This window comes from Bombus bifarius, unplaced genomic scaffold (genome assembly GCF_011952205.1).
Source record: "Bombus bifarius isolate JDL3187 unplaced genomic scaffold, Bbif_JDL3187 scf7180000008190, whole genome shotgun sequence".
Classification (NCBI taxonomy): Eukaryota; Metazoa; Arthropoda; class Insecta; order Hymenoptera; family Apidae; genus Bombus; species Bombus bifarius.
Window position 1 is genome coordinate 477,987 of NW_022884499.1, and position 25,870 is coordinate 503,856.

Genomic DNA, 25,870 nt, shown 5'->3' on the forward strand with positions numbered 1-25,870 from the left:
CTAATTAATCAGCTTTTGCAGGGGAAGTCGCAAACGCGTATTCGCATTCGAGGGCAAAACAGTCGTAGGTAGGTTTCGAGGTATGTTGGGAAGATTTGAGCGCCTCGGGCGTTCTGTCAGCCGCTCTCGTAATATAAAGGAACACCGGCTAGACCCCATAAACGCAGAGCCGTGACGGTGCTTCAGGGCGCAAGCTCGGTATGGGGGAGCTTGCGAGCCATATACTCGACGACCAGCCTTGTTTTCAAATAGTCGTCTAGATTGCGTGGGTACCTCGCGGTCGTTCGACGCAGTATAAATTGGAGGAGATTTCTTGTTCTCCTCGCCGATGTCAACGCACCGCGGGAAGCAATGACATCGAGAAAGATGGATGGAAATGAAAACTCGAGCAGCTCGCGTCGTTATTGACTGGTCTTTTTATCGCGACCGTTTCGAAATCACATCGACCAGACCTTTCGCTGCAAGCGAATCTCGCTTGTATCGATACATATCGAGAATCCCTGCGATATCGCCGTGTGTGGTTGCGTTCCAGAACTCTGTAAAACTTGAGTGAATTTTTTTCGGTGAATCTCGTTGAGTCTTGTGCATTTCAATCGAAATTTTTGTCTATGCATCTGCCACGATTTCAAGATTTCAGGTAAAACTTAATTATTTTATAAATCATGTTTGATGTTGGTTGACTCATGATTGAAATTATTGTAATTTAAATTGTTCTGAAAGTTTTATGTTTGAAAAAGTTATATTAGGGAGAATGGAGTATAACTGACTTTTTAAAGTGAGAAAGAAAGTGATATTTAGCATGTTGTACGTGATCGAAGATATTTGACATTTAGTGCAAGTCTCGATAGACTTGAAGGTAGAAGATGTGTTCGTACAATGTTGTTTGGAGGATGTGTCGCTGTGCATAGAAGTTTTGTAATATTCAAAGTTGATACAATGGAAATTGCGTACGTATTTCGTTGCAAAGGTTTAAAGTTTCGCGTTACTCCCGCGATCTTCACTCGAACTATAATATTAGAACTATACCCTCAACTTAAGATATTATCGTAGATTTATGTCGATCATTTACAGCCAAGTAAATGCTCTTGCGTCAAAAGAACGTAATTCTCAAACGCTTAAGAATTGCAAATCAGATATTAACTAATTAATAGCAATTATTTAGCAACAGTTATTTAATAACAAATTCACTTAAACGTACCTTTTATTGTTTTAGAAAATGGAACATTTTGGAATTAGTTAAATCATCATTATTAAACATCTACATTTATATATTTGGATTTTTCTGTGATTGAAATTTATTTCTCAAATTCCGAGATCCAAAGTAAAACATTTCAGAATTAGTTATATCATCGTTGTTAGATATTTATATCTAGAATTTTTCAAATCTCAGGATCCAATATACTACTTCCAGAAAGTCGATAACGCACTATATTTGGCATAGCAAATATATCACGGTATTCGTATGCTAACATCGATTCGTCTACTCCTTGAATTCTCTTTGATGTCAACTTAAACATCGTTGAATCGTCTTGTCGTGAGAACTTTCAAGATACCCTACAACGGACCTGTTTATTCAAGCTTGAAAGTTTCCCAGAATCGATATGTATTATTTTCCAATGGTCGTTAAGCGATCGTCTCTTACGCAATAATGGGATTACGAGTATCTAATTGCACGTCATCCGGTGGAGTGCACCTGTTTACACTAGCGATACACATAACGAAGTTAAAACCCGGTAATTGCTTTAACTGCATGAAGCTTGGTGCGCGAATAGCATGAAGCAAAAAAGGCGATGGGAAAAATCTAGGGAAAGAGACTAAAACTATCAGAGTTGAAGATAAAAAGTGATCGATAATTGTTTACGACCGTTCCAGAAGTATAATCTTAGTACAGAACGTATACATTCGTTAAAAGTCAAATTGTTTTATTCGGCGTTATGGAATTTATAAAATAAAATATCTTTTTTACATGTTCTACTTCACGAATTCATAAGTATTTCTCGTTAAAATCTATTAATCATTTAACGACGCACTTTTAACCTTCCTTTCCGTGAATCAACTCGATAATTTCCAAGACTTCTTGGATATTACGAGGATTCGCAGGAACGATGAGTCTAAAATCGATTTTCTGAAAGGCTACCAGACCATCGCGATATGATTCCTTAACGAGAGACAGCGTGTAAGGCTAAATGCCTAGAAGAGAGCTTCCAACAGAGTGAATCGATAGAAAGTTTCCGACGTTTGTATCTGTTCTAGAAAAGCGATTCGAAACTCCGTGAACTTTCCCTTTTCAATGGGGTATTTCACAGTCGAGCGGGCTTGAATTTCGTGGCGATTTTAACTGGAGCAACGATTGGTCGAATGAGTGGTATTCGCGGTTTGAGTCATTATTTGCTCGCATGTCAGTCTTGGGACCTTATGTAAAATCAACCACTTTACATAATCAGAAAATCAATGTTCCGCGCGAGCTTTCATACTTCTGGTGATATCTTAATCAAGGTCAAATTTTTTGTATTTCGTGTGGAATATACTTTCGAACGCTGGATCGATCGGTTTATTTAGGAACCTGATATTTGAGAGAAGGTAAACAGTTTCTAATACATATGTCTGACTCGGTTACGTAGAATTCTTGCCAGCGCGCCGGGAACTCCTGGATCGATGATACGCGGCCCGTATTCTCGAGAAGAATGTTTGAACTCGACCGGCGAGCTATCGAGACACCTGTTGTGAAGCGGACTCAAGCCTGGAAAATTCAACAGCTGTGGCAACTTCCTTCGAGAAAATTTCATGGCCGTCGGGATCGTAAATTAAATTATATTCTTAAAACGTTCTTCACCGTTTGTTTCCACGTGGAAATATCAAAACCGATCGGTGCAAATAACTACCTCGGTTCCTCGATCTACGGGGAATAAAAATCGATGACGCTAATAAGTCAATATTTCAGTAAATTGTAATAAAACTCTCTTCAATGTTGCAATAAAGAAACTTGGCGAGAAAAATAGTACAAGTGTGTTTAGCGAGAATAAAATCTTTATAAAGTCTTTTTAAATAAAAAATGTGTCTATGTGGTTAATTTATCGGCAAAATAGATAGTATTCACAAAATTGCATCAATTTTATAAATCATAGAAAACCCTTAGAACATTTTTAACTCGTCTTTTCGACTCTTACTATTTTTGTGACAAAAGTGCGATGTAAGTACAGAGAACGAGACATAATATCCCCTTTAATTAGAGGTTCTTGTTCTATATATCTTCTATAAAGTCTACAATTTAACGTTCTTCCCTTTATACGTCACTCACCGTCAACTCACCCTCTCATTCATATACCGCAATATAAATCTATTTATTAGTACGTATAGTAATCGAAAGCGTACAATTTCGTCTTATTAAAGTTTCACTTCATTCACAGCTTTCTCAAATTAAAGATTCTGTCACTCCTATCGCTTTAATTCTGAATTAAAAAAGCGTCTATTTCTCAATCTTTAATCTATTCATATCTTTTGTGCAGAAATTCGTAACAATCGACGATCGATCGAATAATTGTTTGATCTTTTCTACTAAAATTTAACTTCATCGTCCGTCTTCTTTTAAAAGAGTTTGTCACTTCACCTTCCTCTCTGTTCCTTCCAACCCTTCAATCATAAATTTCAAGTAAAATAAAATGCTACAGAAAACTAAAAAATTTTATCATTCGTGTCACTTTACTTTTGATACATCGATTATAAATATCGGAATAAAATTCGTTACAAAATTCTATTCCTCAAATGTCAATCTATTTATTCATCATCACTGAAAGATTCGAATAAATAAAAGTCATGCTAACTGATCGCGTTTCTTTTCCAGAAAACTAGTATAAACAGGCGTTCTTCAAAGCTTCGCGAACATTGCTTACTTCGGTGAACTGTGATAAAACATGTGCCGATGACAAATAGAGTTTCTTTCTATCGAGAAACGATTTGTGCCGAGCGAGCCGAGAAATCGTCCGGTTTGAAGCGGATCCGAAGTTGATGAGAAGAGACTTTAGGTTAATCCGTTCAGAAATTACTGTTGGAGCACGGTTTCACGAAGGAAAAGAAGATCTGATTGGCTGCTCGCGATGGGTCGGAAGCACAAACGTCGCCTGATACCGGAACAGGATCGCAGGATATGCGGAATTATCTGTTTCTGTCAGTTCACCAATGTCACCAGCTGCGTGGCATTGGTTTATCTGAGCGTGGCAATCTATATGCCGGCCCACAGGTAAACGACAAGGCTGCATCGATTAATTGACCAAGGTCGGTAGTAATTAAGTTACGACTCCGCCGGCCTTAATTTCCTAGAGGAGATCTATAACTTGTACTCTATGACCCCAACTTTAACCCTCTATACCAGGAGTGTTGTTTATGAGAAAAGAAATTACTATTCATTACAGCCTTTTTATTTCAAATTAGAAATAATGAATTAGTAATTGTCATAAATAGATTGCTTGCATCTCTTTACAAAATAATTTATCCATTAATTTTACTAATATTGGTAAATTGTCGAGCAACAAATTGCGGATTTAAAAATTTTACTTATACTATTGCTTTAATTTTGCAAAAGGAACAGAGATAAGTAGAAAATGAGGAGTTAAAGAGCGTAAATGTACAATACAATCGTAAATTACATGGCATTATAGAGCGTTAATAATTTTACATTTGTCCTACACGGAAAATTACCTCAGGAATCGCTAACCATTCAATCAATAACCATCAGAATGTCTGGATATTTATGAGTTATAGAGTGTATGTAGCGAAGATCAGTGTAATTTGGAAGAATAATCTATTACGCAATAATACGGTAGCGAATATAATGATTCCATCTACACAATAGCGTAGACACTGGTGTAGATTCAATTCGAAGAACATCGATAAGTGTATGATCTTTGGAACTCTATAGGTTAAAGGTCAAATCTTAAATCGCGTAAGGTTTCTTAGAATCTTTTCGGTTGTTGTGAACTATAAGTCATGTAGACGTCTTATTTTTCTTTCTCTTCTTTTTTTTTTTTGATCTATAGTTACTTGTATCTGATTTTGACGTCTATTCGCATTTTAAAAATATCTTTCAATCACTTGTAATTTTATAAACGAGAGCGATCGATAATAATGCTATATCAACAAATTCATCGGCTTTTGTACTTGGTATATCGTATCACATCATGCAAAAACCAAACCACTCACAGCAAAATATTAACGAACGCGACGCAATTAATTTCCAGAGTCTTCAACGCTGGGATTGATCCGGATCCAGTCATGTGCCAAACCATTAATACCACCTTAGCCAATAATTGCGGCTGGGCAAGCTGCGGGGAGTGGTGCTTGACGAGAACCACAGGATTTTGTCCTCAAATCCACGCAACAGTAAGAAGAAACGGAACCGACATCGTTTTTGAAAACTGCACTAATTTCAGCAGCATATCCTGTCCACAGGTTCGTTACTTATATTTTAATATTCGATGAATCCAAATTTAATCCATTAAAGGCGAAGCATTGAAACAATATCTGAAAATTACGTATTCACGTACTTACGTACTGAAAGACACGAATAAAGCAACTTATATATTGTTTTGTTAAAGTATAAAAATGTATTACCCTAATAGACATTCTATAGAAATTCTATACAAATTTTATACAAATTAGAGACACAGAGAATATTTTTATTTATGTTTTAAAGAAAAATGTTACGATCATAGTCTCAACGCTATAAAATTGTAAAACCTGGATAAGAAAAAAGTAATAACGAAAAAGATATTCTTATTAAAAAAAAAGTTCTTGACATTCTTCTTTATAACTACAATGTGATAAAGTAGAATTTAATAATGTAAATGGACTAAAAAGAAAGAAATGTCAGATTAGCATAGCGTTAGCTCTTAATGGATCACTGTATTTTATATCACTGGTTGACGTAATAAATATCTATAATTGTTTTCCCACTTTCGTTATATACAAAATGGAAAAAGGTTTCTGCATCATATAGAATGATTCTATATCTTTTACAAAATTTAATAAAACATAAAAAAGCCGTTGTATGTTTTATGTAAATTTTTATAAAATTTTTGTTTTTTAATTTTCTTGAGATAAATTTATTTCGTTATTTTTCATCCAAAAAGATCTTCATATTCCATACAGCAGAAAAATTTTAATCATATTCGACAAGAAACTGATGATAGATTTAAACCCTGCGGAATAAGCGAGCAAGGGAAATAAGATCGTATATAGCCGGACACGTTTTACGACCAGCTCACACGCTCCTGTAACTCACATCATATCACAAATTACTTGCAGTAAAAATTGTGCAGATAAGAATTTTATATGCAGTTGAAAAATTATTAACAATTCCATCCAGTTGAGCTTTACAATTAGATATTTCTATAGTCACTTTTATTTAACATTACGGAGAACATGCGTACATATATTATTTACAATATACCTAAATCTTCTATGCACGATAAATTTCATAAGATCGAGTAGATATCGTGAAACAATTCACGAACGACGCTTTAAATCAGCGATAACTTAAATTCACGTAAAATTGAGTTACTGAAACACGTTCTATATTCCTTAGGACGTAAAAAGCGCATAAGATAAATCTACATGCGCAAGCATCGTCAAACGATTCCCAATTTTTCACGTCAATATTAGTTTCCCGCACGATCATCTACGTATAATATACAGGGTGGTTGGTAACTGGTAGTACAAGCGGAAAGGGGGTGATCTACGCGAAAAAAGAAGTCGAAAATATAGAATAAAAATTTTTCGTTTGAGACATTGTTTTCGAGAAAATCGACTTTGAATTTTCGCTCGGTACGCGTGCGGTACGTTATAACGGATCTCACTGTAGATCGTTGTCTCGATGGAAAAATTAAAAAAAAAAATAAAAAAATAAAAAAAGAGAGGTATAACGTTCCGAACAGGCAAATGACTTTCTGTGACAGGTTGCATGCTGTTCCACTCCTAAGGAGATGCAACGCGGAATAAATTGATCTGAATAACTTTAAAATTACGCGTCCTGCGGAATCGTGCAGAAGAATGAGTTTCATGGATTAAGTGGAAACTGTTAAGTGATAAGCAGAATAGATTTTACCATGAACAACAATTTTCCATTATCTTGATCGCCGAGAATCGATGCTTCTTATTGAAAATGATACTCACGATTCTCTCGCTAAATGTTTCTTCAACGTCACATTCTTCTTTTCAACCTCTTTGCATTGATTATTTCGCTCGTGCCAATTATGAGATAATAATTACTTTATCTCTCATGCCGAACACAACACGATTCCGCTCCTGTCTTATCCGTCGTTCCATAGATAAACCGGAAATGATTAAATTGCAGACGACAAAAGCCCTAAACTGGCGCCATCGTGATTGCCCGCGAAGATCGCTATTATCAGTGGCTCGGCTTCTAGAATTTTATTTCTTCCCTTGTCAACTTCAAAGTCGATTTCGCATCAGCACCACTTGGCGCTTATTGTTCGACCAATCGATTTGATATCCTGTATGTAATGTACAATGATTTATGGATGAACATTCGAAAATATTATTTCTCAGAATTTTTGTGCTTCCCGGTCAGGAAAAATCGATAGCTCTTCAAAGGCGAGCCACGTTTTTAATTAATCCGACTAGAACTAGCTCAATGAACATTGCTTTAACCAAATTAAATGAGAAAAATCCGATTACATCGGCGAAAGGCTCCGAGATACAGAAAGAGAGTGTTTTAACGCAACTCTCACGCTATTTTACGATCGGAACTTCCGTTAATATAGTCGAAAGCCAACTAGCCATTTAAAATGTTGTTTCCTGAAAAGATCATTCTAGCGAATAAAAGCATAAAAAGAGAAAATGTGACATAGAGCGTAAATGATAGATGAAATTGTTATGATGATTCGAAAGTCAATTTACTTAAAATTCTTGGTCGTGTACATGTGAAATGTATCGTATCACTCGTTCTTCTGGCGGAAGTTTTTCGACAAAACCAAGGTTCCACGCCAGCGAGGCATAAACGATATTACCGAGTTATGCTAATGTAATGAACATAGCCCGCTGGCCGGTTACTTCGATGCGCTAACCTCGTTACCTGCTACGTAACGCTTTCGATCGGGTTCGTCGTCTTGAATTACTTTCTAATGGCGTGTTCTACTCGCCTGCCACACCTTTTATCGATCATTTTAACCTCACACATTGTGATTTAAAATAGACCGTTTCAGAAGTTTGTTTCATTATTTTTGAAAATATAAAAAATGAAAATAAAATTTAGTTCTTCATTAGTTTGTAATTATTTTGTTATATAAAATGATAGTAAATATTTTAGTCGAATGTTACATTAAAAGGGAGTAAAAGTAACGAAGATTTGCTCCGTTTTCTATTTTTACACAAATGTAGCTTTTTGCGTATGAAAAAATTTGTCTCGTTTATCGAACAGCTTGTTTCGAGCATAACAAAAGGCAATGAAGCTAATCTAGAACTGGACGTCAATCATACTGAATTTCTATCCACGGGGAACGCACGTCAGACGGTGGAATATAAACAACTCTCAAACGAACTGCTGTGAAAATAGAGAGAAATGGGTTGTATGAATTTTATATTTTTAAAACGAGCAACCAATCGTCTTTTCCAAAGTTTGATGTGACGACAAGCTAACTAATCGATGATGCCAAATCCGTCAATACCCCAGGTGAATCGACGAACAATTTCTATATTGCAACTTTAAACAAACTATTAAGTTGAATGTAGTTTCCTCTGAGAATTGAAATCAGCAGAAAGACAGCATTCCTTAAATTTCATCTAGTATTAGTTATTAGGAGTTCCATTGGGGCATTTGCGTGGAGCAGTCGTAGAGAAGACGGAGCCGTGAGCGCGATCGAAATCTGCAGGAAAACTGGAGAATTCGGACAAGGAAGTTAACCAGAGTGAAGGGCTAGTGCCTGTGAAAAAAAGTGGGTGTAAGAACTAACGAAATCCGATCTGGAAAGACGTTACAGGCGAAATAAAACCGAGTGTGAGGTTATGCCGGTGAGGAAGTCATATTGGCACGCGCGCCGAAAACGCGTCGCGCGGGCCATTTGAACCACAACCGCGGGGAAAGATAAAGAGGTGGATGAAACCATGAGAGGAGGTGAAGCGGAGTTGGCTGCTGAGCCGACACACGTCAGCACCAGAAGTATGAGGAAGGCGGTCCTTCTTAAGAAGGGGTTCTTCTGCTCCACACTGAACGGGGGGAACCTACGGACGGATGAAACGACGGAGGAAGAGGAGACCCCCGCCGTCGAAGCACCCCGCGCGACGAAAAGGAAGGCCAGCGATTCTCCCGAGCTCCCCACGGACTTGGCCGAAGAGATGAGAACATCTACTACGGCGGACATAGGAGTGGAACTGATCCGTCGAGCTTCTGAGGTGACCAAGGTTGCCGAGACATCCCGCAACCTCAAGGGCACACGTGGGAATACTCTGAAAGAAGCGGCGAGGTCCATTGCCGCTGGCGCAACAGAGATGATGAGAAGTATGGACCCCGCCTCTGGCGCCTTCGCGATAATGGAAGGACTCATAGCGGCATTAGAGGCGGAGAACGAGGCGCTTCGAAAAGAGCTGGCCTCGCGCTCCACTGCAGAGGAGAGCAGCGAGACAGCGCATCTCGTCGCAATCGAATGTTAGATGGAGGAGCTAGGACCCTCGCTGATCCGGCTGATGGAAGAACGCCTTCAAATTATAGAAAGAAAAAGAGAAAAGAAGATCGTTCCCAACGAGACCAAGAGAAGGGTGGAGCCTGGAGTTCCAAACACTCCAGCGACCAAGGGAGGACAAGCGGCTGTCATTGGCAGACCGTCGAAAGAAGAAACAAGAAGAAAAAGGAGCCAGCGAAGAAACAACCGGCGAAGCTAACTCCCGGGACAGGAGCGAAGGGCCCGAGGAAAGCTCAGAGAACGTGCGAAGAGGGGGAGACAAGCTGCTCTCCCCCACGTACACCGCGAACATCGGCGGTAACGATCACGCTGAAGGATAGATCGGGCCAATCCTACGCAGAGGTGTTGGCCGCGGCCAAGGACAGCGTCTCTCTGGCACAGCTCGGCATCAACACGGCGAGGATACGCAAAACTATGACCGGAGGCGTCGTTCTGGAGGTCTCCGAGGACCAGAAGAGGGAGAAGGCCGCTGCGCTCCCGGCACGGCTGACCCGGACCTTGGTTCCGAGCAAGGCCCGCGTGGCGATACCCTTCCGAACTGCGGAAGCAAGGGTGACCAAGATAGATATTTCGGCCACCAAAATCAGGAAAACTATGGCGAAGGAGAGCGGTTGCAAGGCGGAGGACGCCCGACTGGGAGAGATCCGCGTCGCTCGAAACGACCTTGGATTTGTATGGATACGAGACCCCGCCGGTGCAGTGAGGAAACTGGCCCAAGCTGGCAAGGTCGCCATGGACCCTAGGTGATTGAAAAAATGCGCATCCTTCAGACCAACTTGGGATGGTCAAGACGAGCGCAAGACCTGCTCCACCAAACCTTTCGGGAGAGCACGGTCGCCCTAGCGGTGGTGGCCGAACCATACAGAGTTCTGGATGCTCCAGACTGGGCCGGAGATACGGACGAAATGGTTGCTGTCACCTGGACATCAATGCCGGGGGCGTTCGCCCAAGGAGTCCCGCTGGATCACGGCAACGGATACGTTGCGGTCGAGTGGGCAGTACGTGTCACCTAACAGCGGATGGGCAGCGTTCGAGGAGTTCCTGGATGAGGTTGGCGACTACGTCAGGCGGCGCCTTCCCCGGCAAGTGCTCGTCCTGGGAGACTTTAACGCACACTCCACGGAATGGGGAAACTACAGGACCAACGCGCGCGGCCACGCGCTGTCAGACTGGGCCCCGGTACTTGGACTCCTGTTGGTGAACAGGGGCTCGGCCAGCACCTGCGTGGCGTGGAGAGGGAGCTCCGTCATTGGCATCACATGGGCTTCCCTCGATGCATTCAGGCGGATTTCAGGCTGGAGAGTGGCCGAGGGAGTCGAGAAACGCTCGGATCACCTCTACATATTCATGGAGGTGAAAGACACACTTGGACTCAGAACGATGGTCGCGGCCCGCCGAGAAGAGGACGCGCGCGCCCACTGCCAAGATGGAAGGTAAAGGAGAGGAACGAAGATCTACTCCGGGCGGCCGCTATAGCGACAGCTTGGGGCTGGGAGGCCTCGACGACGACCGAAACAGGCGTGGAAGAGGAGGCCGAGAATCTTCGCCGAGCCATGACAGCAATTTGCGACGCATCCATGCCGCGAGCCACACCGAGCACGGTGCAAAGCAGAACAGTTTACTGGTGGAATCCCGACATCGCGGAACTGAGGGCGAGATGCGTCCGGGCCCGAAGACGGTACCTGAGGGCCCTCCGCTGACGACAACGCGACGAGGAAGAAGTCTCCCTGCGCTATGGCGCCCGTTACAAAAGGAGATCAAGATCGTGAAGGACCGTGCCTGGTTCGAATTAGTCGAAGCAGTCGAATCTGACACACGCCCTCTGGTAACGATGGAGATTGAACCTGCGCTGCTGCTGCAGATCATCGGGACGCTTTTCCCCCCACAAAAGGACAGTGCGGGAGAACAATCGCGGGAAACAACATGGCCGGTAGAATGGACAGATGACTGGGAAGTCACGGAGGAAGAGATGTGGGAGGCGACCAGAAGAATGGCCTCCCGTGACGTGGCACCGTGCGCGGACGGAATCCCGGGCTGGATCTGGGGGGAAGTGATGGGGTTCATGGCTCCCAAACTTCGGCGTCTCTACACAAGATGTCTGAAAGAGGGAGTTTACCCCCGAACATGGCGAACGGCGAGGCTGGTCTTGCTCCGTAAAGAAGGCCGACCGACGACTTCTCCGTCGGCGTACCGGCCGATATGCCTGCTGGACGAGGCTGTCAAGCCCCTCGAGAGAGTGGTTGCCGCCCGCCTGGAGCGACACATGGCGGGGCGGGTGCCAGGTTGGCACGAAAGCCAGTACGGCTTCCGGAAGGGACGCTCGTCCCTTCGGAAGGGCTATACGAGGACTATACGAGGGCGTCGTTCGGTCCCTAGTGATGTACGGGGCTCCGATATGGGCGGACGATCTGATGGCGAGTCGTCGCAGCAAGTATTGTCAGTCTTTGGTTACGGGTGCTTTCCTCGGCGTCTATTTATAGCCACACAGTATCCGGGCACCCCTAGGGCCATAGGGGTTGGGATTACGCCCAACCATCGCGCAAGGCACCCAGTGCCTTGCTACCTCGATTAGCTAAGCCTGCAGGGACTGTCGCTCGTCTCAGGTCGAACGGGGCACATTCTAAGCCCTTCTGTCTCTCCAGGACGGTTCCGGAGCAGGTGGGACGCTGCTCACCCGTCGAAGGCCATTCGGGGCGAGCCATTACCCCTTAAATCGGCCCTCTTCCCAGCATCTTGGCCATCAATCACTGCCACCACGAGTCCAAACCCATAATTGGCCGAGCAGAGGGGTCGCTACTCCCTCCGGGCTTACACTCGACCCCCGTGGTACCATCCTAAGTCCATTGGTGGGACTATCGTGTAGATGTACGGCCACGTCACTGCCGGCCGACGACCTGCTAACCGTGCTCGGCAGTTCTAGATGGGACGTAAGCGGGGGCCTCAAGGTACAAAGTACCCGGGAACTTATCCAGACGGTCCCATCCTTGGCATCAGGATCGTGAGTGCGCTACTACCCAAGGACACGTAGGTACACTCCTGGCGACCTTCCCTGTGCCCCAGCCTCCATAGACTTACATAAGCAAGTCCTCCCTGCGGGAAGTCGTCGCAGCATCCTGCTACTCAGAAGGCTGCACAAGGTAACCGCCATCAGAATCGTCATGGGATACCGAACGGTGTCCCAAACGACCTAGGAACTGCCGAGGAGGACGCGTAGTATCAGTGGCGATCCCAGCTGATCAACGAGAGAGGCGAACATCGAGGCGCGTAGGCGGTTCTCCCAAACTGAGAGATATAGAGAGGCCGCCGCGGCCTCCCGCTCACCTACAGAATGACCCAGGTGCTCACGGGATGCGGCGTGTTCGGCGAGTACCTGAGGAAAATCGGACGGGAGACGATGGACATCTATCACCACTGCGGGGAGAGCAGGGATACGGCGCAGCTCACGCTGGAGCTTTGTCCGGCGTGGGAGCTGTCCCGCTACACCCTGCGGCACGTCATAAGCGAAAGATTGCCCCTCTCGGCGATTGTAGAAGTGATGCTGAGCTGGCCACAGGAATACGAGGCTGTCCGCCTCTTCTGCGAGCGAGTTGTGCTCGCAAAGGAACAAGCAGAAAGAGAGAGAAAGAAAAACTCTCACCCTTGTAGCATAACGCGATGGAAGAGGATGGTGGTCAGGCGGCCTAGGGCAGCTTCATCGCCGTCCAAACGGACCACGACTAGAAGGGGGGATAGCGCTAGGGGTAATGGCCTCCCTAACACCAAATTCAACAGTAAGAGAATTATTAGGATTGACTCGAACAAGAGAACGCGGGAAGGGGGTGTAACAGAAGATAATTCATAAGAAGTTCCTGGAGTACCCCTGTCATACGCGTAGGATGGTCATCGTGGAGTTTTAGTCGGTAAGAGTCCGACACTACTCTGCTGTTACCGATTATTAGCAGCAGCGGAATGTCCATGAGGATTTCTCCACGTCCAAAAAAGAAGTATTAGTTATTAGAGATGTCGAATATTATATATATACATGTCGAATATGCATAATACATCTCTCTTATTGAAAAGAATTGAAAGAATTTCATGAGTCTAGAATTGATAATTTCCATAAATTAGATAAAATTATATGAAAATTATTCTACTTAAATATACGGTTCTTCAAAAAACCTACATATGCTCAAAACCTCAACATTTTTTACCATCATTATGCATCAACTTAACAAATCAAAATCTATCTATCAATGTAATCTACTTTCTTCTTTTTCTTTCTACTCCAATTATTCTAATTACTGAAATCGAAGCATTCTCCTGTTCCAGGTGAACGTGGCGTCTCTGAAAAAATACAACTGCAACAATGGCAGCGAGTGTAGCGTACTTTCGGGGGTGTTCAACTGCAGCCTTGGCCACTGTGTCAACATAAGTGAGCTGATGTTGTGCCATCATAAGGCTGACGGCATTGTTGTGGACAGCGAGAAGGACAACATGAAGCTGAATGGCTTTTTTAGCTGTCAGAACTCGAGATGCACGAAAATCAAAAGCCGCTTCAATTGCGATCGTTATTGCCCGAATATTGCCACGTCAGGCGTAAACGTGTTCCTTATGCAAGACGACGACGTCATCACCGCGAAATGCCAACGCGGCCTAGCCCTTAACAAAGCAAATGGAAATCTGCTTGGTGTCAGATTAACTACGCCTGAAGAATTTTGGGACGATCGAAATGGAAGTATCGTTGCTAGCTGTTTGGTGGTGAACAAAGAAGCCAACGAAGTAAGGTAAATATTTATCAACGATTACTATTCACTATTAGTTAAACGATGGAAGTTGAAACTTTTATTTCCAATAAAAATAGAAGTTGTTGTGGTTTATAAAATACAGTAATATTTTTTTTTCACTTGGGTATTTCAAAGTAAAATTATTTTGTAATTGGTTCTCTCTTTTGTGAAAAATATCGTATAGCAACAGTGAAACAGTTTTGAGAATGAACGAGTTTCATATCCCAAAAATAATCATTTATGTGGCGAGATTATTGAAATAACAATTAAACTAAATTACTATCGTTAAATATATTTTGACTAATATCTTTCACCATGATCTTATTAGTTTGCTCTGATGTACAGAGTAACAATAAACGGCTACTAGACTTACGAACAAATTTTAAAACGTGATGATGTTACTTTTTGGTCTCTTTTATAGAATGCTAATATTTTATCAATTTTTCAACTTATATATTTACTATTTCCACATATTTATGTAGGAAACTTTCTTTCTCATATAAAAAAACCTGAATGAAGTTACTCAACAGAACAATGTAAACCATAATGAAAAGTTGAATTAAATTTAAATCGTTTCTCGGATAAACTATATAAATATGAAAAAGCTGTAATGAATGAGTAATTTTGAGGTCAAGTAACAATGAATCAAACTGTTGCGTACTCTTGTGCCACTCGTTTAGTCGATACTTTTTAGTGACGTCATTCCGTGACAACTAAGATCTCGAATGCAAATCCAAGGAGACTCGTGTAACGGCTTCAAATTAGTTCGAATAAGTTCGAGAACTGTCTGGTGACGTAATTAAGACGTCAGAAAGCAAACAATCGCATATATATATATATTGTGTCTTGAGATTAATTCGATATCTGGGTACATCCACCCCTAATAAGTTATTTTTAACTGAATAATTAATTTCATTCATTTCATTCATTTCCAACTCTATTTAATTATCAATTTCAAAGAAATATTATGTACATCTACGTTATTTCACGTGATTTATTTAATTCCAAAATATAGTTTTATAAATTAATTGTATTCGAGGCGAAATGTATATTAATGATGTTTATGTATGTCGGGTTAGCGTTGGGATTAGGGTTATATTAGCGTTTGATGAATCTCCACTGGAATCAGCCATCGTTGTGGTACAATTAAGATAGAGTTTATTAACACAAGTATGGATACAACCGATTTGACAATTAACGATTAGGCACTCGTAAGACTAATGACAATGGCCTCAGATTCGATAACGAATCCGCGGTCAACGGGATGGCGAATTTATTACTTTCGTCAAAGTCTAAGTTGGACTATATGTTAAGACGTGAAATATTCACGGATCGTAAAGACGTTGCTTAATTCGTTGATGAGACCGTACGCGAGTCTCTCCGTCACGGTGACGCTGTATAGGAAAACTATGATGGGTGTGTCTAAGGGTACGAGATCATCGGATTCGTGGAGAAAAGCCTTCGTCCGGAAAGTGAGGGAAATTGACGTTACTGCTAATTGGTTAATTTTCATATTGGTGGTCAGAGAAGGATGCTATCCGCCCTTGGGGAAAGTTGCTAGCGGGAAGCGTCGTTCTTGTAAAAATTAAGTTTCCCCTATCTTCTCGTAGTTGGAACAAAGACTGTTTGTCTGTTTGAAGGATTTTAGTTAACTAAATCTTAAGATTTATAACAGGACCTTAGACTAGCTGAACATATACTGTGGAGATGCGTCGACATCTGGTAATCATCTTACCCGAAGAATAGGGTCTGCGTGTGCCGAGCCACGGGACAGGAACCGTTGGAATGTTTACTGTCGAGTACCGCTACAACTATTTCTTTTTAAGGAGAGCTATACTATTACCTCATACCTTTATTGAACAAAGCGTTCATCCCTTGACTGCGGCCACGTTGGGCGCACTGGTTGTCGCCTCGAGCCCAATCTCACTATCACAAATCTCGAACAAATACAATCAGATTGAATGACGACAATTGTTTAATTATGATAGAATCTAAATTACGGTGTTAAGGGATTTTCCAGAAGTTCTAAAGGGGAGGCTCCGATGTTCTTCCATCTTCGACATATATTTATAAGAACTTTAAGTGTGAAAAAAATGAATATGCGAAGATATATAAAGTATACAACGTAAAGCATTTGGATTTTGATCGAGTGTTTACATGAACATACTGCCTAATATGTGGTCAAAAAAATAAACCAAGGTTATAGAGAATGGTAACTATTTTCATTATTTGTTTTACTACGTGATCTATAGGTACTCGTAATAATAAAATACGCGTAAATATTACATTTTTTTTTAATGCATCGAATTAATATCTAAATAGTTGATACATTATTCAGTGTGTCTGTCTAGAACAACGCAGTTGGTCGGCTAGAGAATATCGACGTTCTTGATTATATTGGGATCAATGCCTCCCTGAGGTTAAACGGTCCGAGCCTTTCTTTCTGTATTTTGGTCGCGTGCATTTTGTTCCTTTTAGTGCTGACGATTCGTGAGTTTTCGGAAAGAAAAATATCGACGTAACAGGAGAAATTAACGATAATTTAACGAAATAAACACACATAAATAATTTAACACAATAAACTAACGAAAAGCTGTCTGTCGCGATATTTCTCGGTGATCGCAAACCCACACGATAAAGCGACAATCTGCCGCACTTTGCCAAGTCAATATTCGATTCAATCGGCTCTCAGAACGATCTTGGAAACTTCCTATGGAAATTCTTTGGTCGCGAAGCTCGTACAAACATGTTTGCTACCGTGAATTACGCTACAATTTGTATTCTTAGAACTGTGCTTGCAAATAATTGCGTCATATTCACACCTCAATTTGCATCAATAGGACTGGTTGTCGTTTTTCGAAATTATCTTATACAAATCCGTAAATATGAAATTTTCGATCAAATTAGTGCCGTTCGAAGACCTATGTTTCTGAAAGGTCTTAAAATTTAAATCTTAAAGGTTTTGATGCACTGTGGCTCATCGAAATATTTGAACAACTATAAAGACTTGTTATAAATATATTATGAGTGTTACACGAAAAATTCTGAAATTTCACTAGCATTGCAGTGAAACGTTGATGAAATTTCAAAATATTTTATATGACACGCATAGTATACATGTATTTTCGATCTTTCGCGGGGAGACGCAATCGCGAGGAAGCGCGTCAACGAGAGTCTGTAAATTCCCTTTACAATTATAAGAATCAACACCTCGAACAGATCGTTCCCCTTATTTCTTGTGGGATAATAGGGGTGCTTGATGTGGTATAACACTGCGATTAACAGAGTTATAAAATTTGTATTTTCAACACTTAATACACTAAAGAGTTACACCGTTACGTACGATATAAATGTCGTAGACGATACTTTGAAGTATAACACTCCGATAGATGAGCACTGAATGTTCTTTCGTAATAGAGCAAGGCCTTTACAGTTGAATATAAGAAGGTGACTTCCTTGATGTAGCAGAAATAGCAATTGAGCAGACTAAGTTTAGATATGAAGTGACTACTCTGTAGTCTAGAGCACAAGTTTAGAGAGATGAAGTGACTGCTCTGTAGTGATGAGAACCAGAGAAGTTCGTTCTTGTGTGATTACGGAGGAAAGCTCGGGTGTGTCTTTTGAACTAAAGACGTGGATTCGTTGTTTACACTTTTCGTTAGAAAAGTGAGAGTAACGATTCGCAATGCCCATTGGTTATAGCCAACGTTAATAAAAGAAGATTAGAGGAGGAAGCCTCCTACTGACGTGGCTCGGGGGTGACCTTGTTCATGGGAAAAACCGGCTTTTCCGTTAGACAAGTATCCACTTTTTCCGTTATGTAACTACTCGCTTTCTCCGTAATTTGTAAGAACGTGCAATAAACCTAAGGACTGTTTTCAGTGCCAGCTATAAACCGAAAATACTTGCAGGATTAAAGGTTCTTGCAAAGTGATAAGATTCAGTTTTTTGGGCCTTGACGTTCAGACAATGAAGGATGTCGCACGGACCATCTCACGCGACGTAACAATACATATACTATATAAGAGTTTTTTGTGATATGTGTTCAAATGCTTTCGTGAGTCACTTTAAGTACGTAACTGTACTTTTGCATTTCCGTATCATTTACTTATCATGGGCACGTGTAGTTTCCATATATTCTAGTTCTTTGGCTCTAGAAGACGCCGATAAGGGTATTTCCATGGCAACCATTGATCCTGCGGCTCTACCCACCGATTCATTCCCTATCTTTCGAGTTTTTCTGGCTCGTGTGTTTTCTCCTCGCTTCTTTTATTTCGATACTTCATCTGTACTCTTCTTTTATATCTACGAACGCCCACATTAAGGGCGCCAGGTCAAAACGGTCGACGGGTATAAGAACCAGGGAACAATGAGGCAGGATTTTTACACCGAATCACCAAATAAAAACAGTCGTATCGAAAGATGTGTAGTCAAGCATTCGCGGTCGGAGCAAGCGAAATTTCTTTTGAAATGTGTTTACGAAGGAATGTTTCAATGAGGAAAATGAGGCAACTTGGATAAACTATTCCACTTTGTCAATAACTTGTTTTCTGGGTGAGACATGTAAAGATTATTATATACGTGTAAGGATTATTCTATTTAAAATGACATTTTTGAATAGAATTCTTATACAAAACGTGGAACGTTATTTGTACATACGAAGCTTCGATTTCGAATAAGTCGATATTAAAGATTTGTCGATTACAGATGAGCTTACACGTGATGTCGCTTACACATACATGTATATTAGTAAATGTCAGTACGAATGGTCTATATTGTTCTTTCAGATCATCATGTTAGATAGCAAAAACTTTGTAAATGTACAACTTTTTCTGAATGTAGAAGTTATTACAAATGTCTCTACCAACATTATTCTGCCCTGTGTATTACGTTTTTATACGCATTCTTCTCCGACTTATTCCAACATGAAACTCTGTGTGAAAAAATGTTAAGAATGTTTTCGAGCAATTTATTATCAAGCTCATACTATTTAATTTACTAAAAGAAATTTATTGGGAAACTTTCCAATCTTAAAAGAGGAAGTATTTTTCCCACATTTTCTGAAGTGGAAACACAATGGGAAAAATACGTGATGACATTTTAGAATGTCGTTTCGTAAGTCAGGTTTTGGCTTCTTCTCCGCAGGACGCAGGATTGCGTGAATGGCACCTTATTAAAAGAGATCCCAGTACCTGAGCCGAGTATCAATTTTACAAGCTTTCTGAATATATATGAAAAGAGCTTACAATACCCTGTGGATCCTACGAATGTCTACGTGCCGGAACAACGATCGCTGACAATTTACAATAGTTCCCGCCTTTATATCAACTACGAAGGCTGTGTCAACACCCTGAAAGGAGAATGTAAAGATTTTCTTGCTACTCATGGCCGGGATGGTGACAATCAGACGGCACAAAGTCGATACCCCTGTTACTACATAAAGGTATGCTATTTTCTGGAATATCTCATTTTCTTTGAAAATTAGCTTTTTCAATTTTCTCTTATGAAATCATTTTTCTTAAAAAAAAATATTGTGCCTTTACACGACTTTAATGAACACATTTCATTTCATAAGTCTTTGCTTAGCAATGCTTTTAAGAACCTGTTGCTTCAAACTAATGTTTCTGCATGACATTTATTTCTCTAAAACCAAGAAAGAAATTATATAAGATACGTATAAAGAACGATTCTATAGAAAATTTTCTCAATTTTACAGTAGTATCCCTGTTATTAAAGTAAGAAATGAGTTTTCCTGCCACCATGAAATCTTTTCTAATATAAATATTCCGCGTAAAAGCTTCGTAAAGCTTTGAAACAAAGGCTCATGGTGTATAGAAGATTAATTTCATTAGAAAAACACACCAGTACTTTCAACACCGCCTAATCAACTTTTTAATTGAATCGAACCATCCACTGGCTGGTATGTTTTAATACGCTTAAACTTTGATAGAATCGGCATCAAGCGAAATGAAACTTTTGGCTGGTGGAAAATTGCATTAAGCAACATTGAACAAGAATTACTGTGAATTTTCTTGCAATTAAACTTTTCAAGTATAGATTAACAGGGAAAATGTACCGTTACGTCCTTTGAACATTTCTACGAGTATCTATGGGAATAAAAATATTACGTAATAATTGCTTTGTTTTGTTCAATGCAAGACGTAAGGTTTAATGAATGACTCGAGTGGAACTGCATCCTAAACAACGCAAACTGTTTTTATATTTCTTCTTTTTTTATTTCTACAAAAAATAATACGTTACCGTTGCACTCGTTATTCGGTTTCCTTTAATTGGATCTTCAACGAAATTATTTTGTAACAGAGAGTTTCGCGCAGCTCTCAACGATCGGCTCCCTCGTCTTCCACTTTCACGAATTAAATTACGGAGTCCAACGAAGTCCGATGCATTTAATTATTCCTTTTTTTCCCGGCATACTTCCGCGCCATGGTTCAAGTAAGCTTCGAGTTATATCCATTTTTAATGGAGAAGCATGAACCTCTGTTTCGCGCATATTTCGTTATTTCTAATTTAGCAATTGTTGATTTATTTTAACGTATTTTGAAACTAATAATATGGAATAAATCACTGAACATAACGTTTGAGATTATACGAATATCCTAGAAATGTTATGTTTAATTAATGAAAATAACTGAAACGTGGTAATATGAATGTTAATTCAAAATTAATATCAATCAATGTCTTATTTGGAATAAAATTCTCTTTGTAATTAATGGTATTTTGCTATACTGCTGTCCTTTTAATTAAGTTTTCTTTAAGATCGTAAAAAACAATTTTGAAATTTTCGAGAATATAAAATTTGATAACATTACGAAACTCCTGGAATTTAATTAACTATTTCGGTATCCTTAAAAAATAAACTTTTACATGATTTATGAAAAGCAATATGTTCATTTTAATTAAACTTTATTCCGAGAATAATGTTTTTCTTTGAGGAAGAAACAAGAAAATAGGGCAAACATAAAAAAGTCAAACCTACAGAGAGAAAATTGTACGAGGAAGCTGTTTTATTTTTCATCAAACATTCGTGTTGGCAATTTAAATCCTAAATTTTTTAAGAACCAGCCTTCTTCTATCTTCTATCTTCTTGTTCTATCTGCCTTTGCCTTTGCATTGTCAAAACGTCATTTCAATGCTTTTTACACCCTTTCAATAAAGGGATATGAAAAATACATCAAAGAAATCGTAAACTACCGTTTTATTACGTAGCTATATTTTAGTATACAGGAGAAATTTATAGATATGTATCACATATGGTACATACATATGTGTAGCAATCACATATTATACATTTGATGTTTCCCTTCAACATAGGGTAATTAGAGAGTAAATATCGCCTGGGACGATTTATCACTAACAAAAAGTGTATGCTTCTATACATCAATTAACATTTGATTAAAAGTTTATGTAATCATTTTATGTAATTAATTACTATTTATGCTACCTATCTATCTAATTTACAAATGAATTATGTATATTTAGAAACTTTCATTGCAAAAATGTAGAACAGAGTTGGAAATCAATTTTAACGCCAAATAAGATCATAATTATATAGATTAAAAATAATTCTTAAATATAATATCCAATGCGTGGCAAGATAGAACACAAGATTTTATGGATCTTCCATATAATATACAGGGTGGTTGGTAACTGGTGGTACAAGCTGAAAGGGGGTGATTCTACGCGAAAAAAGAAGTCGAAAATATAGAATAAAAATTTTTCGTTTGAGACATTGTTTTCGAGAAAATCGACTTTGAATTTTCGCTCGGTACGCGTGCGGTATTTTATAACTGATCTCACTGTAGATCGTTGTCTCGATGGAAAAATTAAAAAAAAAAATTAAAAAAAGAAATTTTTATTCTATATTTTCGACTTCTTTTTTCGCGTAGAATCACCCCCTTTCTGCTTGTACCACCAGTTACCAACCACCCTGTATATGTATTCTACAATCTCCTTGCCTATTCTGCAGTTTATTTCACTCAGTCCACGAAAATTACACAGACATTCGCAAGATACGTTCGGTCATGTCCACCTAAAGCCTTGGATCTCTACGCTTCCTCCTTTCACCCTAATCCCAAGCACTCAATACTTCTACTTATCTCTAGCACTCAAAACTCAGTTACAGTTACCATTCATACAAACCTCGCATTCCTACAAATATTTTTAGGAATATACAAGTAAATACAAGTAGAAAAGATTCCAATCTTCATTCCATATATCATTTTCACGTTTCAAACTGAAAAATCATAATCGAAGCAGATCGTGGGCACGTTATTTCACATTTATTCCCAACGACGAGTAATCAACAATTACGTAACGTGCCTACTTCCGATATTTCCCGCGCGGCTTCTAACGTCATTTGTTACAGAACAACTCGTTATTAGTCGTGGCACGTTTTGACCTGAATAAGACACGGACGGAATTGCTGATCGCCATCATCGTGCCATCGGGCTCATTCGTCATCAGCCTGACGACGCTCGTTATCATAACGCGATTGGTGCAGGTGGGCGACGATGCGAAGATGCGTTGCCGTTACTGCATCGACAAGCAGGAGGTCGAGGGCGAGGACGAAGGACTCGTAGAGGACTCGTCCCAAGGTCAGGTAAACGAGAACGAGATCAAAAGCATGGCGCTTTAGCAGTTTAAGCCATCCGGGACGAGTACCGTGCTCCGTTACGAGAGAGTGCCATTGATCGACACTGACGAAGCCGAGGACTCATTTTGAACAAAAGGGCAACGTTATATTTTCATTAAAAATTGATTAGCAGTGAATTTAATTACCTTCATGACATTCATTAATGTGTTTCAATCTCGAAATCAAATATATGGTATCTCGCGCATTTTACGATTCGAATTAACAAGGAATCTTGTGAAATCGCTGTTAAGTGATGATAAAAGTGAGATCAATTACAGAATTTGCCCTTAAATAGTCTCATGAACGTTACTTACGGTGATAAAAATAAATTATATTGTTCACCAAGCGAACCTTGTCATTTGTGGAACGAATAAAAAGTGTGTACGTGTGTATTCCTTTGTGTGAAATTAATTGGCAGTACTAAGAAAGATGTTAAACGTAGAAATATTGAACGTAAATTGTTCTTTGATCGTGCAAACGCTTCAGCTGTATCGCACTGTTTACAAAGTCGATTAAACGCTTTCCGCAAACGATTATCAATTCGATTAATCGTCATATACTTTTGTAAAAAGTATAAAACGGTAAACGGAGGAATAAACGATCGACAACCGAGGGGTTCGTGTTTCATACAGCTTGTGTATCACGCGTTTCTGATCGAGTATGCCTATAAAAAGGGGGGGAGGGGGTGCGCGTAGATTTATTTGTAATTAATAACATTTTTAAAGACCTAAAAAAAAAAGACTGATTTCCTTTTTTTGCTGAAATATCACCGTTTTTATCTAGCAGATATTACCAATGAAGACGAACAAATTACTCAGTGTTGTTGAGTTCGATTGGAATATAGGTAGTAAACGAATTGGTGAATCCAATTGCAATGTACAACACGCGTTCTCTTCGTGCACTTTCCGTAAGAGCGCACAATAAAATGTGTTCGAACAGAATATTTTATTGTTTTTAATATTATTCGGTCCTCGTAGAAATTTCATCGTTCGTTCAATGTAATGGAAAAACCGGAAGAAATGCTTGGTGCAGCACAAATCAACGGGTAATAAATTCATAACTTGTTGAATGTATAATACAATGTTAACGGCCATAATACCGATACCTTTCTCATGACTAAAAAGGTTAAATATTAATGTTTCTAAGAAAACAAAAATTTCTTGCATTAATAATAAATTAAAGTAAATACGAAATAAATTAAACTAAATAATAATTTTTAATTAATAATGATAAATGATATTAAATACGATAGATATATTAAAGCAAATATTGCTAATTTTTATTCTTGCCTTAATTGCAGAAATTTACGCTTTCTTACTTTCGGAATTTCGCAAAATTATTGGCCGCGAATGTGTCCAAACAAAAGCTTGCGATGGATTTTATATCGTCTTCCAGGTGGAAACAAAAGATGAAGGTACGAGGAAGGTAGGAGGTTTAAAAGTCACCCACATTAGTGGCCAAAGTAATTAAATAATCATTTAATCATATATTTGTATACATTCTACGGATATTTTACATTATCATCGATGCCTTGAATAATTTGTAACTGCTTTGATTAATTATGTTAACAGAACTATGTTCAATATATATATAAAAGTAATACTTGAAAGATTATGATTAGAGGCCAGCTTTTTAAATATTAGATGCAAAAAATATTCTGTGTCTTTGCTTTCATGTTCAGTACAAAATTTTTATCTCAATTTTTAAAAATTGGGATATTTCGAATAACTGAAAGCTTTCTATTGTTCGACTGTTTTTATTCAGCAATTCTTGTTATTTTTACGTCTCGAATTTTTTACAGCCACTGGGATGTAGTTTGTAATTGGTTCAAAACTAAAATTTCTTTCAAAAAAATTTTTGGTATAAAAATAGAACAGATCATTTCGACGACTTTAGCAATGTTTTTCTTAACTATATATGATCATTTGTCAAGTTATATCGCAGATAGAATGATAGATAACACTTTATTGTAAAAGTTAACTATCAAACACGTTAATAGACGGTAAGATATCTCAATTTGAAATAATGACATAGAATAATGATACAGTGTATACAATTAAAAACACTCAAATTTTTTCTACTAATATGTCATTTAAGAAAGTACCTTTTTACTTTACCTTCAATAAAGAAAGTCTTTTTAAAACTAAAAATAAGATTACTAGTGAACTATTGAAAGATTTACTTCTAAAAATTAACTCAGAACTAAACATCGTAATTAAAGAAAGAAAGTTCAAATTAAGTTCGAAGTTCGAAATATTGTTTCATAAAAACTTGAAAAGTGATTATACACGTGATAAATATTTTCTGACTGTATAGATATAGATATTTCGTAGGAAAGGAAATATGAAGAAAATAGAATGAGACAAAGAACCAACTAGAGCAACAATGAAATATTGTTAACCGGTTAATTGTAAAAAAATTCATGTTTCTCCGTGCGCGCGATGATTCAGAGCACGAACGAAAAATATCGCGATGCTTTCGATGTACAAGGTAGATTAGAAAGATAAAAACAATTTATTCTGTAGAAGTTATTCGTTAGGTTTCCAGTTTTCGAGCGTACATTGAAGCCGATTTAACCTCGGTTGATCTCGAGTTTCGACTGTCAACGAACGTACACTTATATTTCACAGATGGTGATGTTGTATACCAAAATATAGAGTATAAACGAGTAGAGATTAAATATCAATTTACCAGTGTTATTAGCAAATATTTCGTTTCAAACGCTGCGACTGCCTATAAAAAAGTTATGGCATCGTTCGTTT

At 39.2% G+C, this 25,870-nt stretch overlaps 1 protein-coding gene across 1 annotated transcript; it reads left to right on the forward strand.

Moving 5' to 3' along the window:
* Positions 1-90: 90 nt before the first annotated feature.
* Positions 91-25,612, forward strand: LOC117209667. The gene is made up of 6 exons (XM_033451915.1): positions 91-637; positions 3,842-4,237; positions 5,235-5,445; positions 14,001-14,455; positions 19,601-19,898; positions 22,842-25,612. The coding sequence occupies exons 2-6, from the start codon at positions 4,095-4,097 to the stop codon at positions 23,109-23,111; spliced, it is 1,377 nt and encodes a 458-aa protein (XP_033307806.1). The 5' UTR covers positions 91-637; positions 3,842-4,094; the 3' UTR covers positions 23,112-25,612.
* Positions 25,613-25,870: the final 258 nt, after the last annotated feature.